Source organism: Pangasianodon hypophthalmus, chromosome 13, assembly GCF_027358585.1.
Source record: "Pangasianodon hypophthalmus isolate fPanHyp1 chromosome 13, fPanHyp1.pri, whole genome shotgun sequence".
NCBI classification, from domain to species: domain Eukaryota; kingdom Metazoa; phylum Chordata; class Actinopteri; order Siluriformes; family Pangasiidae; genus Pangasianodon; species Pangasianodon hypophthalmus.
The window spans coordinates 8,479,014-8,498,526 of NC_069722.1; the positions used below are offsets into that span (position 1 = coordinate 8,479,014).

Consider the following 19,513-nt stretch of genomic DNA (forward strand, 5'->3'; position numbering starts at 1 on the left):
CTGTGGGACACAGAAGAGGTGAGGTGCCTTATTCAGATATGGGGAGAAGAAACCATGCAGGAGCTGTTGAACAAAACTCACATGAATGCAGACATTAAGTGTCATTCTCTCTGCTGCGCATAATAGCACCAAAATAATTTAAAAAATATATATATATGGCGAGTCGCGTCGTGTTCTCCATGCGCATTTGTGATGACGTAAGATGAACGCAAATGCACCAGAGTTCGAGTGAGTGAGTCTGAAGCCAGACCAACACTGCGGGGGCACCAGGAACAATCGCACTCAGATTCGGACTGCAGCAAACGTGCCGAGTGTGAAAACCACCTAAATTGCCCCTAGGTGTGAATAAGTGTGTGAATGTGTGTGTGCATGGTGCTCTGCGATTAACTGGTGTCTCATCCAGTGTGTATTCCTGCCTCACTCCCAGTGTTCCCAGGATAAAGCAGTTACTGAAAAGGATTCATGAGTCATTTTAATAATGTGAGTTTAAAGTTTAGAGCTTTTCAGTGGAGCACATGACTTGGTGTAATTCATAGCAACTAGTCTCAAAAGGTCTAGAATGGAAGGTTTGGACTGGGTTGGTTGATATGCCCAGACTTTTGTTTTTCCTGATGGTCTTTAAAAATAGTGTAGTGTCATTAACGTCATATTAATTATGTTTCTAATTTATTTAGTAGTTGTTAAATTAAATCAGTAAATAGCACTTTGTTTTACACAAACAATGCATTGGTATTTGTCAGTGGAACTGGAATTTTAATCCAAGGCCATGCTCATGGAGCACAGCCTCCCCTTTTATTGTCCTGCTGTTATAAACCTGATTCAACATCCAACAAATCACCCATTTAGCAGCCAGCATGAGTGTATTAAAGTAGGAAGAACACTGAAATGTGCAGGTCAGCTGTACTGCAGGTCCAGGTTTAGGAAGCTCTGATCTAGGGCAATGTTGTAAGTCTAGCGGTCTGGGAAAACCCATCAGATGTTGCTGCTGCTGAATTCTTGCAAATACCAAAAATTAAAAAAAAAAATCAGGTTTTGACTAGAATTGGGGTTTCCTGCCTATAACATACTTCTAACACATCTAATTTATGAAAATATAAATGTATGAACTATATAGAAAACAATGTTTTATTGACTTTCTTACTGCTATGCTTTCTGATCAAGATAAGGAGCCAGTTTATCAAATAGCACTTTGTTTTACATAATCAGTGCATTGTTATTTGTCAGTGGAACAGGAATTTAATCTTTAAATCTCATTTTCTCCTTTAACCCTGTTGGAGATAACAAGACTTTTATTTCTAATTGTGAAGAAGAAACCTGTTTCAGTTATAAATTAATGTTAATGTTATAAATGGGTAATTTACATGCAAATGGATATATATATATATATATATATATATAGAGAGAGAGAGAGAGAGAGAGAGAGAGAGAGAGAGAGAGAGAGAGAATCGAAGTTTGCAGAAAAATGTCTAAAAAAGATATAGTTGAAAAGTAGTAGCTACTTATTATGGAAACAATGAGCTGAACTTGCTTCCAGAATTTTGCTAGAGTTTAGCTATTCTCATCTCCAGCATGGCAACGTCAAAGAAATTTTTAACACCACAAATGTTTTTGGCTCACATTTTGTGGACAGCGTTTCCTCTCCCCACTCCTGCAGTTTGTTATGGATTTGAACATCAAGCAGAAGCTCACTAATGTGTTTCTCTCCATATGCTGCCATGATGGCAGATGTGTTGATTAATGGCATCAGTGATTCTATTGATTACAGCCCCTCAACATTGTTTGTTAAAAATAGACAAATATATTTTCTGATATAATTTAATAGTTTATTGCATTATAGCAGACATGATGTATCATATTGTTATAATGTAATTTAAATGTGTGTGTGTGTGTATGAGAGAGAGAGAGAGAGAGACTACAGGACCTTTCAGTGGTATGCATAAAACATTTAAATGCACAATTTAAGAAGGCAACATAAGATTTTTATAATTATTTTTGATTTCTGAATTTGCATAAACAGACTCCAGTCATACAGATATAAGAGTTAAAAATTTCCCAACTTTGTGAAGTTTAAATGCTGTGTGAGGTTTCTGTTGTGTTGCAACTACCGGTATGCAGCTTTGAGAACATCCATAATAATAATCAGTCAAAGCTTTTTGTAAGATCAGTGTTATGGGAAATTAATTTAATTGTGCACATAAAACTTTAAGCATCTTTTGGAGGTTTTCAACTGAGAGGAATAAAAGGTGAGCAGCTTTGCTGACTAACTTGTAGTGGGTTATGTTTAATGTTAGGTGTCATGTTTTTCCCCTAGACCTTCAAGGTTATAACATAAATTGCAGGCTTGAGCCTCCATTTTGGGGTGTTTTGGGCAATTTCTTTTCACTGTCAGTGGTAGAAATTTATTTTGTTTTTGCCTCTAAGCTGCTTGTTCGTTTTCTTTTGTATGTGAGGTAAGGTTTGTGGTAGGGTTTTTATTTCAAATATCCTCTGCATATGCTATGAAGAAGATGGCAATAAGACATATTTTATACTAGACCATCAGGATATTTATGCCCTAATTTCAGTTATTCAATCAGGATTACTTGAGCTGATAATGTTCTCATTAAATTAATCATTAGATTCCATAATCATATGTTTCCATAAAAATATTTGTTTGTTTGTAAACACAATGTTCAGTCTAAATTAGTTTCTTGCTTTAATCAAATTACTGCACAATCATAATTCAATTATTGTTCTCAGGCAAATGCTTTGTAACTCTGCACTGTCTTAGCAATATTTAATTAAATTGTAATAGCCACAATTGCTAATACATTTGATGTTTTAGGAGAAAATTAGATACATTATAACAGTACGGTACATTAATCATTTTAATAGCTTTTGTCTTCCCTTGAACTTGTGTTTACAGTCCTAAAGGCACAGAGATATATGTATTTACTTATATGTTCTGTACTGATCCCCATTTTCTCCCAAGTTTGGTCTTGCCAATCTCCACTATCACATGACAACTACCAACCAGAGAGGGTGGGGTAAACTCATGCTTCCTCTGAGACACGTCCTGTGATGCTGCTCATCCTGCATAACAGGGCAGCGTAACACACTCAGGGGAAAGCGCTATCTACCCTCTTCTGAATACATGAGCTCACAGATGCCCATGATTGGCTAGTGTCACTGTGATTGACAGTGGAGAGAGGAATGCCATCCCTCCCACCCTCAAACATGGCCAGTTCTGCTCTTTTGACTTCTGGCCATGGATGACCGTCGCATTGTCGGGATTCAAACTCATGAAAACTTTAGTGGCATTAAGTCAACAAAAAGACAGTTAAATCATTAATCAAATTTGTATGACAACTGTATGACAATTACTTAAAACAGAAGTTAACAGTTATGATAGCCCTACTCCATACTATAAATGCAGGCCTTGTTTGACAGTTATTAAAGAAAAATTTGCTTAAAATCCATATTTTAAACCTGCAAGCCTTCTTGATCACTAAATTACTTTTACGCATCTAGCAGGCACTCTAAAGCAAATTACGAGTGAGGGAAAACTGTATACAGTATCCAAGTTAGGGAATTTCTTCAGTTTCAGATTGCACCTATAGCGAATATCCAATATTTCACACTGGCTACTGCACATAATTATGCCTCTCTACCACAATATACTAACTGCAGTTTGCCTCCGCTGCAAACGACATCAGTGGGCTCTCTAAGCTCTTTAGGTTTCATAATAGGCTGTTTATGTCTAATGCTGCTCTTGCTCCCCTGCTGAGACTAACTCCTAGTGTACTAGAAGTGTCAAATCACATCATGTGTCATCTCTGTCTTTTACCCACTGCTGGTAAAGTTGATGTTTTTAACAAAATATGTATGTGGGTGTCGTGTCAGTTCTTTAAGTGTTAGCTTGAGAAAGAAAAGATGTCTGATGGAGAGTGCAGAAGGGATGCAACAACCTGAGGAGGGACAGAGAGACAGAGAGAGATGGGGATGGATGGAGTGAGAGTGGCAGGGCAGGTGCAGAGGGGAATACCGCAGTTTGTTCTCATCAACCCACCACCCTAGGTTTGACTCCACGCCAACCTGGCCTCTTTGAAAAGAGTTAGAAAATAAATGAGAGACATGAAGGAGAGGCCTGAATAGATTAAAATCAATACGTCTACCCTGCCTCTTATTTTTATTCATTATTAATCCAGGGCCAGCAGAGGTCTCACATGGGGGATATCAGAAAGATCAGATATGCTGGCAGGCTTTTCTAGTGCAGGCAGTTTTGGTTGAGCAGGGGAAGGTGGAGCGTGCCACATATCCCCTAGACGGATTAAGCCTGGCTCACACTGTACAATGGAGGCAGTCTATTAGTGCATTCACAGAGTCATACTGTAGAAAGAGCCCATGGGACAGGCCGTATGCCACTCAGAACTAGTCAAAGCTTTTTAGTGTACGAGTCATTGCCTGGCAGCTATAATTACAGACTGGACATATTTGCCAGCTTTCACAATGCAACAGCACTAATTTGATGATGTACCCAGTGTATTAAAGGAAAATTCCAATATTTTCCTCCAAAAACATACTACTGTCTGGCCCAGATGAGGTTGGGTTTCTTTTTGAGTCTAGTTCTTCTAAATGTTTCTTCCTTATTCCATTGCAGGGAGATTTTCCTCACTATTGTCACCTCATTAAAGCAGTAGATCTAGGCCTGGATTTCTTTAACGCTGTGTTGTGGCTATTTTTCATGTGAAAAATTGAATGGAAGTGATTTCATAGTTTTATTTGGACACAGCTGAAATCTGAAATTCATCCAGGTTCAAAAAAGGATAGAAATAGTTCAAATGTGTTTTTGTTAATATGTGAATTATGTATGAATATTTTTTTACATTTTCATTCAAGAATAGAACCAGTATTTGCCTGTTAGCTTGATGGGTAGTGTTCTGGTCATACTGTCTTCAGTTACAGTCCGAAAAGGATGAGCTGTCATTTAGGAAGTAAGTTTAATAACAATTCATGAGCATCATGAGGCATATTGTGTTTATCTAGTATCATAAAGGTGGACAGATGATAAAGCTGCAAGTGCAGGTTTATCAGACTGACAAACAAAAGGGTGAGAATGAGAGACAGGCCAATGGTCAACAGCAAACAAACATAAACCAAGACACAGCTGAAGGGGTAAATGTGAAGCATTCTATGGTCAAAACAACACAGCCATAGAGGCAGAAAAGATCACAGGCTCAGTGAGACTTGTTAAAGACACAACAAGAGTCTGGAGTTATATATGAGGTTTGACTAGTGATCATGTGACAGTGTGACAGGCTGAAGATCATGGGAATTCTAGTCTGAAACAGGAGTGGCAGACATGGACTTGATACAAACAATAATAATAAAAAAAAAAAAACAATCCCAGGCCAGTTTAAAGATTAAGTTTTCTCGAAACTTTATCATTTCTTATAGATTACTGTAGATTATTAGTTTAGTCGAAAATGACTCATGAAGAAAAGAAATAATTTTCGGTAATCTCATGCTGATGTGGTGAAATTCAGTTTGATGTAAAACAGTTTCCATACAAAACAATTTAATCACCTGGTGTTTAACTGTTAATAATAATGTAAATTAGACTTCCTATCAATGTGCCTATTTAGAGAAGGGTCTCAAAATCATACTGCACATTTTTTTAATTAATATTAATTAATATAAATTATTCAAACTATTCAAATATTATGTACATTAGTTAAAATATTTGTGGTATTTTATAACAGCTTTTTTGTAATTTTATTATTAAATTGCAGTTGCATTCATGTTGGAATTAATTATACCTGTTTTTTATACTGTTGTTCAGTCAATTAAGCTTACAACTATAACTTAATTATAATCTATAACCATAACTTACCATATGCCATTATAATCATAACTATAACAGCTTTGATAGTGGTTGATTAACATAAAAATATAGCGTGAATAGAAATTTTAAACATATTGAAGATTTAAATGGTTAAACATCCTTAAGCATGAGTTATAATAAGTTAGACATATAATAATGTTAGTTAATTATTATGACAGTTAACTTGGTGGTTAACCCATTTGTAATTAAACCTATAAATCTTACATCACTGTGCTAAGGAGTACAAGCATTAAAAAAAACAGCTCTCTAATACCCAAAGCCACAGCAAACTGCAGCAGGGTAAAACAAGGGCACTGAAATCAATACTATACTCTTTCAGACACGACACTCCACTCGGCCCAACTGTCAACACATGAACAAGAGAGGAGCTGCTTTAGCTTTCACATGGCTGGATAAAACCCAAGCCACAAAACCACAGCTTAGGTCCTTCCGTTAGGAGATTGATTTACTGAGCAAAGGAACTGCGCAGAGTAATTCAATTTCAAATTCATAACTCTAATTAACCAATGTGCCACCACTCCAAGAGCTACTTTATGAAACTGAAGATTAGTGGATTTGAAATCCATCTAATATTAAGGAATTATTCAAGCGATAAGGGCTTTAGGTATTACGCACATGCCACGGCCAGCTATTAATCCGACAGTTTTGCTGTACAGATATTCCTTTTTTCCTTTTTTTGGTTTAGTTGAAAATCCGAGCTGAAACAGAGACTACAAAGGAGTCAGAGGTGGATGAACAGAATGAGTAACCGGCAGAAAAAGAGTGTGTAAGCCGGAATTACAGTGAGTGCTGCACACTAATCCTGGATAAGCAAAATGGGCTGGAGTCTGTCTTATCAAGATCAGAGATAGATACAAAAAGGTGGAATGAGGCAGGGAAGGCATGAGTAAGTCTGATTAAGCTGGAATAAGCCTGAATAAGGAAGGTGTGGAGTGCAAGAGTGGGCACGGGGATCAGGGCTGAGGCACTGTGCCATGCATTATGGAGGAGACAGATGCTTAAATGCAGAGGATATGACTGCTCTGCCAGGGAGAGGACCTCAGACACTCAGCCATCCAGAAAACACAGCGATACACAGACTGAATATGCAAAGTCATATAGTCTGATGGCTAGATCAGACGTGGAAGGAAGAACATGTATGCACAAGCACAGGCAGTCAGGCAGAGCATCAGTCAAGGCCTGAGATTTACAAAAAAAAAATAGACAACCAACTGTGCTCTCGGCCATCTCTCTCTTTCTTTAGTCCTTACTGAAATATGAGTACACATAGAGCAGAGTTATTATAGTCAGGTGTTAAATTGGGATTTAGGACGTATGGGAGCGCTCTAGTTCCTTTAGGTAACAACAGTGCAGAGATTTGCCATACAATTTGTGTTATTATTAGGAGTTCTCAACAGTGATATCATGGAAATGTGATTAAAACATCATTGATAAATCTGTTATGTCCTAAAGGATTATTAGAACTAACTAAAACTGACCAGAGTTTCCATTTTTGTTCCTTGTTTATCAGTTTTGGCATTAAAATGATATATCTTGTGATAAAATAGTAAAGCCTTTCATGATCAAATGCATATACACAATCTGACTGAAGGAATATATTTTGCAATTTTGAAATAAAATCAGTATGAAAATGTATTACATCATCATTATTATTTTCACTATACCATGCTATAATTTACATTCAGTCAGATTATAGTAGTGCAGCTCAGATCATCTTCCCATTTTTGCAAATAAAAATATATTCTAAGCTTTGCTTGCCATGCAATTAGCCAAATAAAGCCTTTACGTGTAAAAGATTTATGACAACGGTTTTAAATGTGTTGGGGGTATTCATTCAGTCCTCTATAAAGACCAGACAAAAAGAAATCACGAAATAACTTTGGATCTTGAAAATGTCTAAAGTGAAAAATGAATATAAAAAACTTAAAATATCATTCAGGAAATAAAAACTAACACAAACTATCAAACCCATGCTAAAACTAAACTGCATTTTTGGAAATTGAATAAAATGTAATTAAGTGAAAATCAAAACCAATAAAAAAAAAATTAATGTATTCTGCAAAGTAAGTAAAACACACTCTCACACATATACTCACACACACACAAACACACACACACACACACACACATTTAAAGCCCTTAGGCATTTTTATATTTCACAATTAACAGAGAGGACAAATTTTTCATTCTATTTAATCTATTGTAACACATGATCAGGTCAGTGTAGTCTGTCTAATAACACTGAGGATATTACAGACAATACTTTAAAATCCAACCCAAACAGTGCACAGGAACAGACAAAACATGAACAATACATCAAACAGACGCCGCTCACTACTGATGCACTACGACTACAGTGACATGAAAAGGTAAACAGACACACACACACATACACACAGACAGACACACACACAAACAGACTTAAAAAGCACCCACACACTCCATCATCTGATCTGAAGGACAGGAGCTCTTCAGCTGTGCTCTTGAAGGTGGATGGTGTGTGCATGAGTGTTTGTGTTCAAACAGATCATTATCATGTAATAATTATCCATTACACCCACTCACCCTCTCCCTGTTTGCCACTTCACTAAGCCATGTATATACCAAGAGGACGATAATGTCTCTCTCACCCTCACCTCTCAATATCTCTCTGAAATACACACTCTCTGAAACACAGTTCCACCTGCTTCTAAACTTTTTATTTTCTCAGTCTTCTTCATTCTCCCTCCTCCTTTAACGGATCTCTTGTAAGGATTCCTGGACACATAATGGTGCAGTTTGTAATGTTTAATTGTGTCTAGACCAGTAATAATCATCTAATTTTTTACAAAGTACCATAGAGAAATATTGCTATACAGCAGACTGGACACAAAGCTGCTTGGCTCTGCGTATTTTCTGTAAAAAACTGCAACTCGAGTGGCATATCATTTCAACAGAGAGGGAGGAGTCTGGAAGACTCCTTTTTTTTGAAACTGCAATTCATTTCAAAGGTAGCAGAGGGCTCTTAAAATGACAGTCTGTTCCTTTAAAATAACATTTTATAATATTCAAAGAACTTGAACAACAAAACAACTTTACGGATGCATAGGGTACACATATAATACCAAAAAAAATCTACATTGCTGCAAAGTCTTTTTAAAAAGTTGACCCTTCTTTGAATCTGAGTGGGTGAGTCTGTGAAGACTTACAAAAACTAAAAACAAGTTTCATTATCATTTCCAGCTTCGTAAAGCATTTTTACTTGGAATCTTTTCTGAAAGGGATCCTCTGTAGTGTTCCACACAGAACCTGTAAAGGTCCCCCCAGAGAGACAAATTAAAGAAATCATTAGGGAGCTAGATGGAGACCTTTTTTCCATGCTTTACTATATGAAATACCTTCATATACCAGACCTTTTTTGCCACTTTTTCCATCGACGATTTATTAGTCTACTTCTCAGACCATATAAATTTGCATATTATTTTTTATCTGATTTGGCATTGACGTCCTGGTGGATGCAAGTGCAGATTGTAGTTTAATGTAGAAGCAAACAACATAAATAATCTAACTTAGAACTAGGATATCAAGGCAAGCAAACAAGCAACGAAACGCAAAGAAAGACAAAATCTAGACAATGAGTGCGAGGACATAAATACTAGACTCGAAATGTGAAACAGGTGCAAGCAGTTATGTGACGTGATAGTGAGGTGCAGTGGTGGATGGGAAACGTAGTTCAGTGCCAATTCCGGTATAACCCTGACAGTCTCATATTTGTTTGATGAAAGGATCTTAAATTACACATTTTTACAGACATACTACATCATACAGCAGCACCTGGCAGTTTCTAAAACAGGCTTTTAGAAACTGTATATCAAATAAAAATGCACATTTATTTTCTAAAAATGCAGTTTCTATACTAATCACAAACATCATCAAAAATAATCACACAATCAGTTAGACATATTAAATAAAAAGAAATAAATTCAGGACTTAATATCATTGTCGTCATTATTCTCTATTTTCTATTTGTCTTTTTCTCCTGCCAGCTTTGAATTATGTACTGTCCACTATGATTTTTTTATTAAAATATTAAAAGTGTTAATTACACATTTGGTTAAATTTGATTTGATTATTTACACAAGATTACTTCCCCTCTCAAAATACTGCATGAACTCTCTCTCTCTGTGGTGTGGTCCTGCCCTGTACAAGCTATGAGCAGTAAAGGGACTGTTGGCCTTCACATGCAATATCATGTAATATAGTGAGACATGGACACTGGAGGTTGAATAAATAACTTAAAATGGAGTAGGCTTATGAACTGTATTGCTGCTGAGGCAGTATTTGTGGCATTTGTGATATATTTAAGCTAATTTATGTCTCTTTGTCTTATTTTTTCTTCTTTCATATCAACCAAACCATGGATTTTTTTTTCATGTTTTCCCCTCTTGCACTTTCTCATCATTTTCTCTTTCCACTTTAATCATCCCTATCAATCAATTCCATGAAATCCCCACCAATCCCCCCCATTTCTGTAGTTGGTTTTGGCACAGGAAGATCGCCACCCCTACTCTTCGCTGAGTCCTAAGTCGTCCTCTCTTGCAGAACCCTCTAAGACTCTGAGTGTTCTGGGCGGTCAGGGCTCTGTCTCCCCCCTTAGCCGCTGGGTGCTGCACAGCCGCAGTCGAGCAGCCAATGCTTCAGCGCTAGAGCTACCCTACCGCTCACCTGTGCCCTTCTCCAAGCAAGAATTTTGGGAGATGCTGGGTAGTGACCTCCTCAAGCCTGACACCAGCTCTGATGACGATGCCTCAGCAAGCTCTCGTGTCAAGCGCCGTCCCATCGTCAAGACAGGCAAGTTTAAGAAGATGTTTGGCTGGGGCGACTTCTACTCAAACATCAAGACAGTGCGTCTCAACCTGCTCATCACTGGCAAGATTGTGGACCATGGTAATGGGACATTCAGCGTCTACTTCCGGCACAATTCCACAGGCCAGGGCAACATCTCTGTCAGCCTGGTACCACCTGTAAAGGCAGTGGAATTCGACTTGGAGCGCCAGAGCGTGGTGTACCCTAAGGACTCCAAGATCTTTAACTGCCGTGTGGACTACGAGAAGGTGGACCGCAGCAAGCGCACCTCACTGTGCAACTATGACCCATCCAAGACCTGTTTCCAGGAACAGACCCAGAGCCACGTCTCCTGGATCTGCTCCAAGCCCTTCAAGGTCATCTGCATCTACATCTCCTTCTACAGCACAGACTACCGGCTAGTGCAGAAGGTCTGTCCAGACTACAACTACCACAACGAGATGCCCTACCTTCCCTCTGGATAGAAGGAAATGGGCAAAGGGGCAGAAAGACAGGGATGGGATTTGAGAAGAAGTACAACCAAGGAGGGAGGGATGAGGAGAAAAGAGCATGAATGAATGATAAGGTTGGAAGTATTGATGTGGGAGATGTGGGTATATTTTAAATTGTAGAAAAGCTCTCTTCAGGGTGTATGTGGGACCTTTTAGGGAATTGTACCTGTTTGGAAAAGACCCCTTTGCAAACAGAGCATTTTTCCATGGATTGTGTTTGATCATCTGTAATATTTCTAAGGTGAATGTAAGGCATTTTGCTCCTGTGATAAATGTCTTTAAAGAAACTCTCTAAAAAAAAAAACCTGACAAATGTGACTGCAAAGCTCAACATATGCAAATCAAGCTCTCTAGTGCAGTTATGCGGGTGAGAGAGCACACTAACATGAGGCTTTGGTGACAGGCAACCCCCACCGGTGTGCTTTTTACGTATCATCGGGCCTACATCAGGGCAAGGTGACATACATATCCAAGAAATCATAAAACAAAGAAACAATTACTATGTTGATTTCAATACGCCTACTATGCAGATGCTAGGGGTGGTGTTCAGGTTCCTGAGGACAAAAGAAGTCTATACTTTCAGTGTATAATTCAGGTTGAACTCTCCAGAACAGCCAACAGCAACTTAGACACACATGACCTCTGGGTATCCTCAACTGCAAATGTTCTCAAAATAAAAGAGGAAAGAGAAAGAAAGAAATGATTAAGACAGTGGAGCATGCAAAAGCATGGCAAAGATAAGTGAAAGAGAGAAAATGCAAAAGTGAGAGAGGGTTTAGGACGCTTTTTAATTAAAAGTGAAGCAGAGAGAGATGTTGAGTATGAATTGCAGCATCCGCTCTATTGTTCTAGCCATATGAGACGGGGAAAAAAGATTACATTTTGTTGCTGACAGGACTCCTGATTTCTCAGCATGATAAGTTACCCACTGAATGCAAGATTGCTCCATCCTTTTCTGCTAGAGTCAGCCTGTAATCTGTGATTAAAAAGCAGAATATTATGGTGATAATTATGCATAATTTAAGAATATTTAAAGACATTGTTAAATGGATTGGATACATTCAGATATTCATTTGGCCTGGGAAATCTTTTGACAGGCGAAATTACTGTATTAGACAAATCAGCAGTCAACTTGACCTTCAATAGCTTTGTGATTTAATGACCATTTCTGTTAAGGTCATGTTGTAATAAACAGATTAACTTTGATAGTGGGTGAGGAGGTCAGAAAGCGAAAGAGTATAAAAATTAAGAAAGGAGGTGAGAAAGAAGAATGGAAGACAGTAAAAGAACAGTGACATGAAATGCATCTGTGAAGGTCAGGGAGTTGACAAACAGAGAAGAAAGTGGTCAGGGGGTTGTTAGAACACTAAGTAAATAGGACAGATGTAGAAAAGCAAAAAAGAATATAATAAGCATGACTTGAATGATGATGCTAAATGCAGTAACAATAGCACAATGTGGGACATCAAAGCATCGTGCTGTTCAGTTCAATGGAAGAAAAAAATGAAGAGAAAGAGAGAAGGAGAAGGTAAATGGCAGACTTTTTATGAGTTTATAACTAAAAGCATGTCTTGCCTGAAGAGAAAGCCAGCGTAGTGTATCCCCCTCAGGCCTGCACATTAGTACTGATATAAAGGCAGGAGAATCCTGAACGCTAGGACTATTTATGCTCTGTTATGAAGCCCTGTGCCCATTCCATTTATCTCAGTCTACTCCCTTTCCATCCTACATAGGCTCATTAGGAACTGCTCATGGAGCCATTTTTCAAATGTTCTATATGAGTGCTTAAAAAAACTAACTCAATCAAATATAATACCAGTCCTACTACACTGTTCAGATGCAAATGATCAATAACTTTAATGGTCTTTCACTGTTTATACTCAAATAGTGGCTATTTCCTCATCCAGTTAGCTCCATTATATCCCTCGTCAGGTAATTCCTATATCAGAAGCACAGATACATGTGCAGAGATATACACACTAGGCCTGGTGTGGTGGTTCTGTCGACTCTGGAGCCTGCATCTTAACTACACGCTAAACCCTTCCAGTTTAACTACCTGCTAGTGTCCTCCAGTTTAAATAGACTCTAATCTCCTCCAGTTTAACTACACTCTAATCTCCTCCAGTTTACGTACACGCTGATCTCCTCCAGTTTAATTACACTCCAATCTCCTCCAATTTAACTACATTCTAATCTCCTCCAATTTAATTACACTCTGATCTCCTTTAGTGTAACTACACAATCTGAGTAACTACACAAAGTGGGACATGCTCATTCACTCTTTCTTACTCTTACACCCCACACACATTCACACAGCCTTTCACACAGACATTCTTATTGTTTTACATATACATATACATTTGGAAAACAAAAGCATACTCTTGGCAAAATAATCTTCAGGATTTGAACTCTCTCTCTATATATATATATATCTTACCATCAAATACTGCTTCTTCACCTTTCCTCCCTAGCAGCTGGACCCACATCTGTTACATGGTACACACATCTGGATTACAATTCACCCCAAATGCCAAACTTTACATTATTGCTTTGTTAAACATCACTGTCATATCACAAGCTTCTCATCGTCCTGCTGAAGGATCCTGTTAAGTGTTGCTAAGACACTCATTGCCTAAATATAAAAAAAAAAAACACTTCATGGTTTAGGAAATTATTCAGATGCAGATGCAAAAGAAAGGGATTTTTAATGGTCAGAGAGATCTTTGTGGGACTTTATCTTCAGCAAGTAAGCTAAACCAGCTTAATTATTTTACCTAATGTAGCATCTGTTCTTTACTCAGTCTGTTCTCTGAAAAACAGATTCTGTCATCGAGCGAGCTGTCATTCGTGGACAGCAATTCAGCAATAGGCCTCAACCGGAGAGTGAAAGGAAAGGATGAACTTGTGCTGTCACGCACTGGTGGGTGTTGCCAACAAAAGGAGAAAAGTTCAAGTGGTGGAATGTGCCAGTTGTCATAGCAACCGGCCCCTGTAAATTGCGGACGGAGCCTCGGACACTTGGCTCTGAACTGAGTTAGTGCTCAATACAAACTGAAACTGAGCTCACATATGGCAGATGGTACTGTCGGTACTATATAAAATACATCATTATATAAATATATAAATATATATCCTCACAAACCCAGCAGTGGGACTGGATCTATTGTATGGGACACTCAAGTAGACTCTCTAGCTCATTTAAGGTTTGTTTATTTCTCTATTTTTTACATTGTTTCTTTTCCATGTGCATCATGTTGATGTAGTGTATGGATGATAATGGTGGCATTTATTGTGGTTTTCTGACCTCTGGAAAAAAAAAATCAATAAACTAGACAGGTGTGCTGAATTTCCCTTCTGGGTTCCAAGGGCTAAAGCAATTTATTGGGTGTCCAGGTCTATGTGCAAAGGGCCAGTGTGGCTGCAGGTTTTCATTCTAACCAAGCAGAAGAACATCAATCGTTTGAAGACAAATCAATTGAGTAAACAAGTAAAATCAGGTGAGCAGTTAAGGTTGGACACTACTGGGTTGAAGTGTCTTCACATCTCAGCACTGTTTTGACAATGATATGACAAAAAGGAGTACATGTCAACAATGAGTGTGTCAGAAATGTAACAGATGCTGCCTACTCAGGTACTATTCTCAAACAGGAATCCATCTATCCAAGTCCAAGTCTACTGTTTGCTGATTTTTTAAGGGCAGCCTATATTGTCCTATGTATCCTAGCCAAAATGGTATCATACTTGCAAACATGTATCAACTGACATGACTCAATTCATATGAAAAGATAGGAAGGTTAGGGTTAGGTCTAGGAGCAGAATTAGCATTTGTAAATTTTCTCTAAAACTAAACACAGTCATGATTCATTTTAATTGGTCCAATTATTTATTATGATATCAGGTTGATCCCAGGAGTACAACACTAGCATGGTAGGGAAGATTGTAAAGTTTATGCTGTATGTTATGGTAAATTAGTTATTAATTGATTCCACAGATTAGCATGTTGGTGCAGAGGGTAGCATTGCTGCCCCAGTGCAATCCTGAGCTCGGGTTAATGTCTGTGCAGAGTTTCGTATGTTCTCCCTGTGACTTTGTTAGTTTCATCTGGGTTCTCTGGTTTCCTCCCACTTCCCAAAAAATGAGTGTGTAAATAGGAGTGTAAATGTGTGTTTGCATGATGCCCTGCAATGGTCTGGCATCCCATCCCGGGTGTACTCCCACCCAGTGTTCCTGGGACAGGCTCGCAAGGATAAAGCGGATACTGAAGAGGAATAAATGAAAAGACTTTTGGAGATCACAGATTATGGGCTCTATTTTTCCAGCCATTGTGTAAATATTTCATCATTCATTTCCATCAAGCCTAGCAACTACCAAACATAAATGTATGTTAACCCACTTACAGTTTGCTTACAAATCTGGCGAGCAGTTCTTTGTAACTGTTTTGACTTAATTGTAATTTTATTTTTGATAAGAAATCAGACATCAAACCATCTAATTACTAACGGCTAATGTTACTACATCAGGTAGCTGTCGATAAAGTCGTGATGTAATGTTGCCTCCTGCATTTGGTATGTTCGTAGCTATGAAAGCACAGGCAGCAAAGCATCAAGGTATCAATTCTTTTATCTGCCTTCAGTTTCAGACAAACCTGATGTGGAAGTCTTCATTATTACTGCATTTGCATACTCCAATTGAATGCCCAAGGCAACACAGAGATCGGACAAAAGGTGCAGGTAATAATCCATAGGGAGAAGCATGCGAGTGAGAGAATGAGAGAAATTGTGTTAGAGGGAGATTAATGGCACAATATTTTACACAATCTCTGTACCAACTCAGGCAAATTTCATTTGCTCCTTCTTTTATTCTATCATGATATTTTTACCTTCTTTCCATTATATTATTTCCCCACCTCCTGCATTTTCTTAATCTATATGTCTGTTTCTGTTTTTCTGACTTTCTCACATTTTTGTGTTTATGATCATCATTTGGAGGCGTAATTGACTTTAAATCTGCCTGGCACCTTAATTAAATCTCTGACTACTGATAACAAGCAGATGAGTTCAAACAGTCAGCACACAGCACAGCTTAAACAAGATCAATTATAGCCTGGTTATGGACACCTCCACCTCTCTGCTCCATCTCACTCACATCCTCACCCCTCTCTCTTTCTCTCTTTCTCTCTCTCTCTCTCTCTCTCTCTCTCTCTTCCTTTATCCATCACTTCCCTCCTCTCTTCCTTCCCTCATGGCAGACACCCCCTTTATTTCCCTGTAAGAGTGCAGCCTGCCTCAGGATAACCTTGGATGAGAATGATGAAAGGAGGGGAAAAAAGTCAACAGGAGGGAACGTAGATCTAATTTGGAAGGTCGGCTCCCACTCAACGCGACGTAATGTAATTTAAAAGAGCAGAGTGCCTCCGAAGCCAAATAACCTGCAAGAGATCATGAACGAAAACATAGCGCAGAGAAAAAGAGGAAAAACATAAAGAACGGCAGGAAAACAAGAACGAAAAATTAGAAACTATTGATCAAGAAGAGTGAATCCTGAAAGCTGAACAAATGATTGGGCTTTAAAGGCTGAATAGATTTAAATCTACAACTCAGTCTTTTAATATGAAACTAATGAGCAGTTTAAAACCAGATGATTCAGTAATCTTAGGCTGTACTTTTAAGTCAGAACCTTTCCTTAGCATTTGTGTACATCCTACATGAAGTCTACTCCAATCATGTCACCTTGCGTTGAATATTACATGGCTTGTTTGGGTGGTTATAAATTCTAGCTCTCTAATGTGGTTCTACTTGGAACTTTTAAAAAAAATCCTATATTAGACAGCGGTTTTGCAGTCAACCATACTTTAATGACTACATTTCCCCTAATCCATGTATCATCATTTCAATCCATATCCATTTTGAAATTTAAGAAAAAAAAAAAAAAGACTTCTGAATTTACCAACATATTGCTCTGGCGATGAATTTACATAATTTTTTTTATTTTAGCAGACAATCGAGACTATGAATATGATAATTTTGAATATTGGCCTATATACTGAATTGTAGTACTATATATACTATACTATATACTGTATATATGTTGACAGTTCATCTGTTTTGACCCCAATGAAAGCACAAGTGGATGACAACCTCCTAGAAATGGTAGATAAATTAGGTAAATTTGTTGAGCCCACAATATAATTGTGTTTAATAGGTATATGCAGTGGGTGAGATTGTTGGCTTAACAAATTTACCTTATTCATTGATCTGGCCACTGCCATTTCTAGAAGATTGTCATCCCTTTGTCCCTTCCTTCCCTTGCGGTCTTGGCAAAACCTGCAGATGCTCATGGCCAAGCATTTCTCTACAATGATTTAAAGCAGCTTGGTGTATGTCATTCTATCAACTATGTCATTCATATATGGCTCCAACAATGCCCTCTTTACGACCTATTTTAGCTACTTATTCAAGTCCTCGCACTGTATCTTCGCGTGCTAGAGACCTTTGCATTTGTAGATGAAACGAGGTGCCTTTTTTTCATTTTCCATATTTCCCATTTTAATGTTAAGAATGTAAAATGAGAAAAACTCCAAGCAATCCATGTTTGTTTTGCAGAAATACAATGGAAGAATGAAAAAAAAAAGTGTATTTACATTTTTCACAGATTCCTCTTATACCTATTCAACAACAAATTTGGCTGCCATCTTAATTAAATCCCACCAGTGTTTTGGGCCAATCATGGGCCCTTCTTACTTTTCTTATTTCATTTTTTAGCTCCACCATAACCTCAGCTCCATCATGACCTTTCCATGGCAAACGTCTAATTCTGGTACGTTTCAAGTTACTCTATTATATTCAGAACCACAAGAGGGCCATGCTAAAACCACTGATACACTATGGGGATTTTGAAGAACACAAAAACCTTTATACCACTTACAGCAAGATCCAGCATTGCATAAAATCTTGCATATTTTAGCCTTTGGTCCAACAGCAGGTTGTCAGCTTCCAGTGTGGCCAGAACAAAGCAATGTATCATTTGTGCTAATAAACGGACATACAGGTTCAGAATCTCAGCAATTCTTCCGTTCTATACTCCTGTTCTATTCACTAGAATTAATCATTCCAAAGTAAAGAAAGTAATGTGATTTCATGCAGTATTTTTATTCTGTTCTGCTGTTCAGCATGTTTGGCTGATTGTGCTGCACGTTTACCTACTGTAACTTTAACTGTTCATTTCTAACCAGAAACACTAGGGTTAATCTTATTTTTCATTTAAAACAGAGCAAATTTGATTTAACATAGCGATTTAATATAGTCTCGATTTAAAAAAAATTCCCTCCTAGTTGTTCCAAACAAAACCCGTTAAAAACCCCTTTAAGCATTGTTCTTTAGAAAATACAGCACTGTAAAAATCTGCTGTGCTGACAAAGTTCTTGCAAAGATGGAGTCGCTCAGAGTCAGGAAGCTCTGCTCTGCCAGTAAGCTAGTAGGTAAATTAGTCACCTATATAACACCACTCAATAACCCTGATATAACAAGTTCTAAAGTCACTTGCCTATAAGTCTGATGAAATGCCGCTAGCTTTTAGCTGATAGTTCAACTGCTAATCACTTAGTGACTTTCGATAAACGGGGTGGGTTCAACTCACATCATGAAATTAGCAATATGGCACTGCTCTTGAGCTTGGCTAATTTCATTTTCAAATAAAGATATCGTAAAGTAGATTTAAAATTATCTTGATGTAGAAATATTTTCTACTTTAGACAAGGGTTCTTGTGTTCTTACGCTTATGTGACTCTTATATGTCCTTATATATATCTTATATATAACGTCTCACAGTAGAACCTTCTAATGGCTGACGCTGGTCCTGGATTATCTGCTGTACTGTCATGTTTTAGTGTTTTCCCTGCTCTAACACACCTACTTCAACTCATAAAGGCCTGTTAATTTGCTGATTTAAAGTAGAGCCAATAGTGATTTTAACATAATGGTCCCTTGTACTACTATAAAGGAAATACTGCATTACATTATACAGTAGGTTATATCAGCTTATAGGTATACCCAGGTGTGTTAAAACAGCAAATGTTGAGGTTGATGAGGTCTACTGTGAGATATTGGTCATATACAGAAAGAAGCAAAATGACTCACAAGGGGTGACATCTCTAGCTGCCTGGAACCATACCAATGGCTCAGTGCACAAATTAACTAGCAAAGGCATGGAGAGATCTGGTTCTGGTTTGAAACATTTTATTCCAGTAGGTTATACTAATTTAACACACAATCAAAACTTTTCCTGCCAAACAAGT

General features: G+C 37.9%; 1 protein-coding gene across 1 annotated transcript in view; it reads left to right on the forward strand.

The window, feature by feature from the left end:
- LOC113528522 (neurexophilin-1) overlaps positions 1 to 18,997 on the forward strand; it is a 35,162-nt gene extending 16,165 nt beyond the window's left edge. The window contains exon 2 of the mRNA XM_026917121.3: positions 10,399 to 18,997. Within this exon, the coding sequence (XP_026772922.1) occupies positions 10,399 to 11,193 (795 nt within the window). The 3' untranslated portion in view covers positions 11,194 to 18,997. The remainder of the gene's footprint in view (positions 1 to 10,398) is intronic.
- The last annotated feature ends 516 nt before the right edge of the window (positions 18,998 to 19,513 follow it).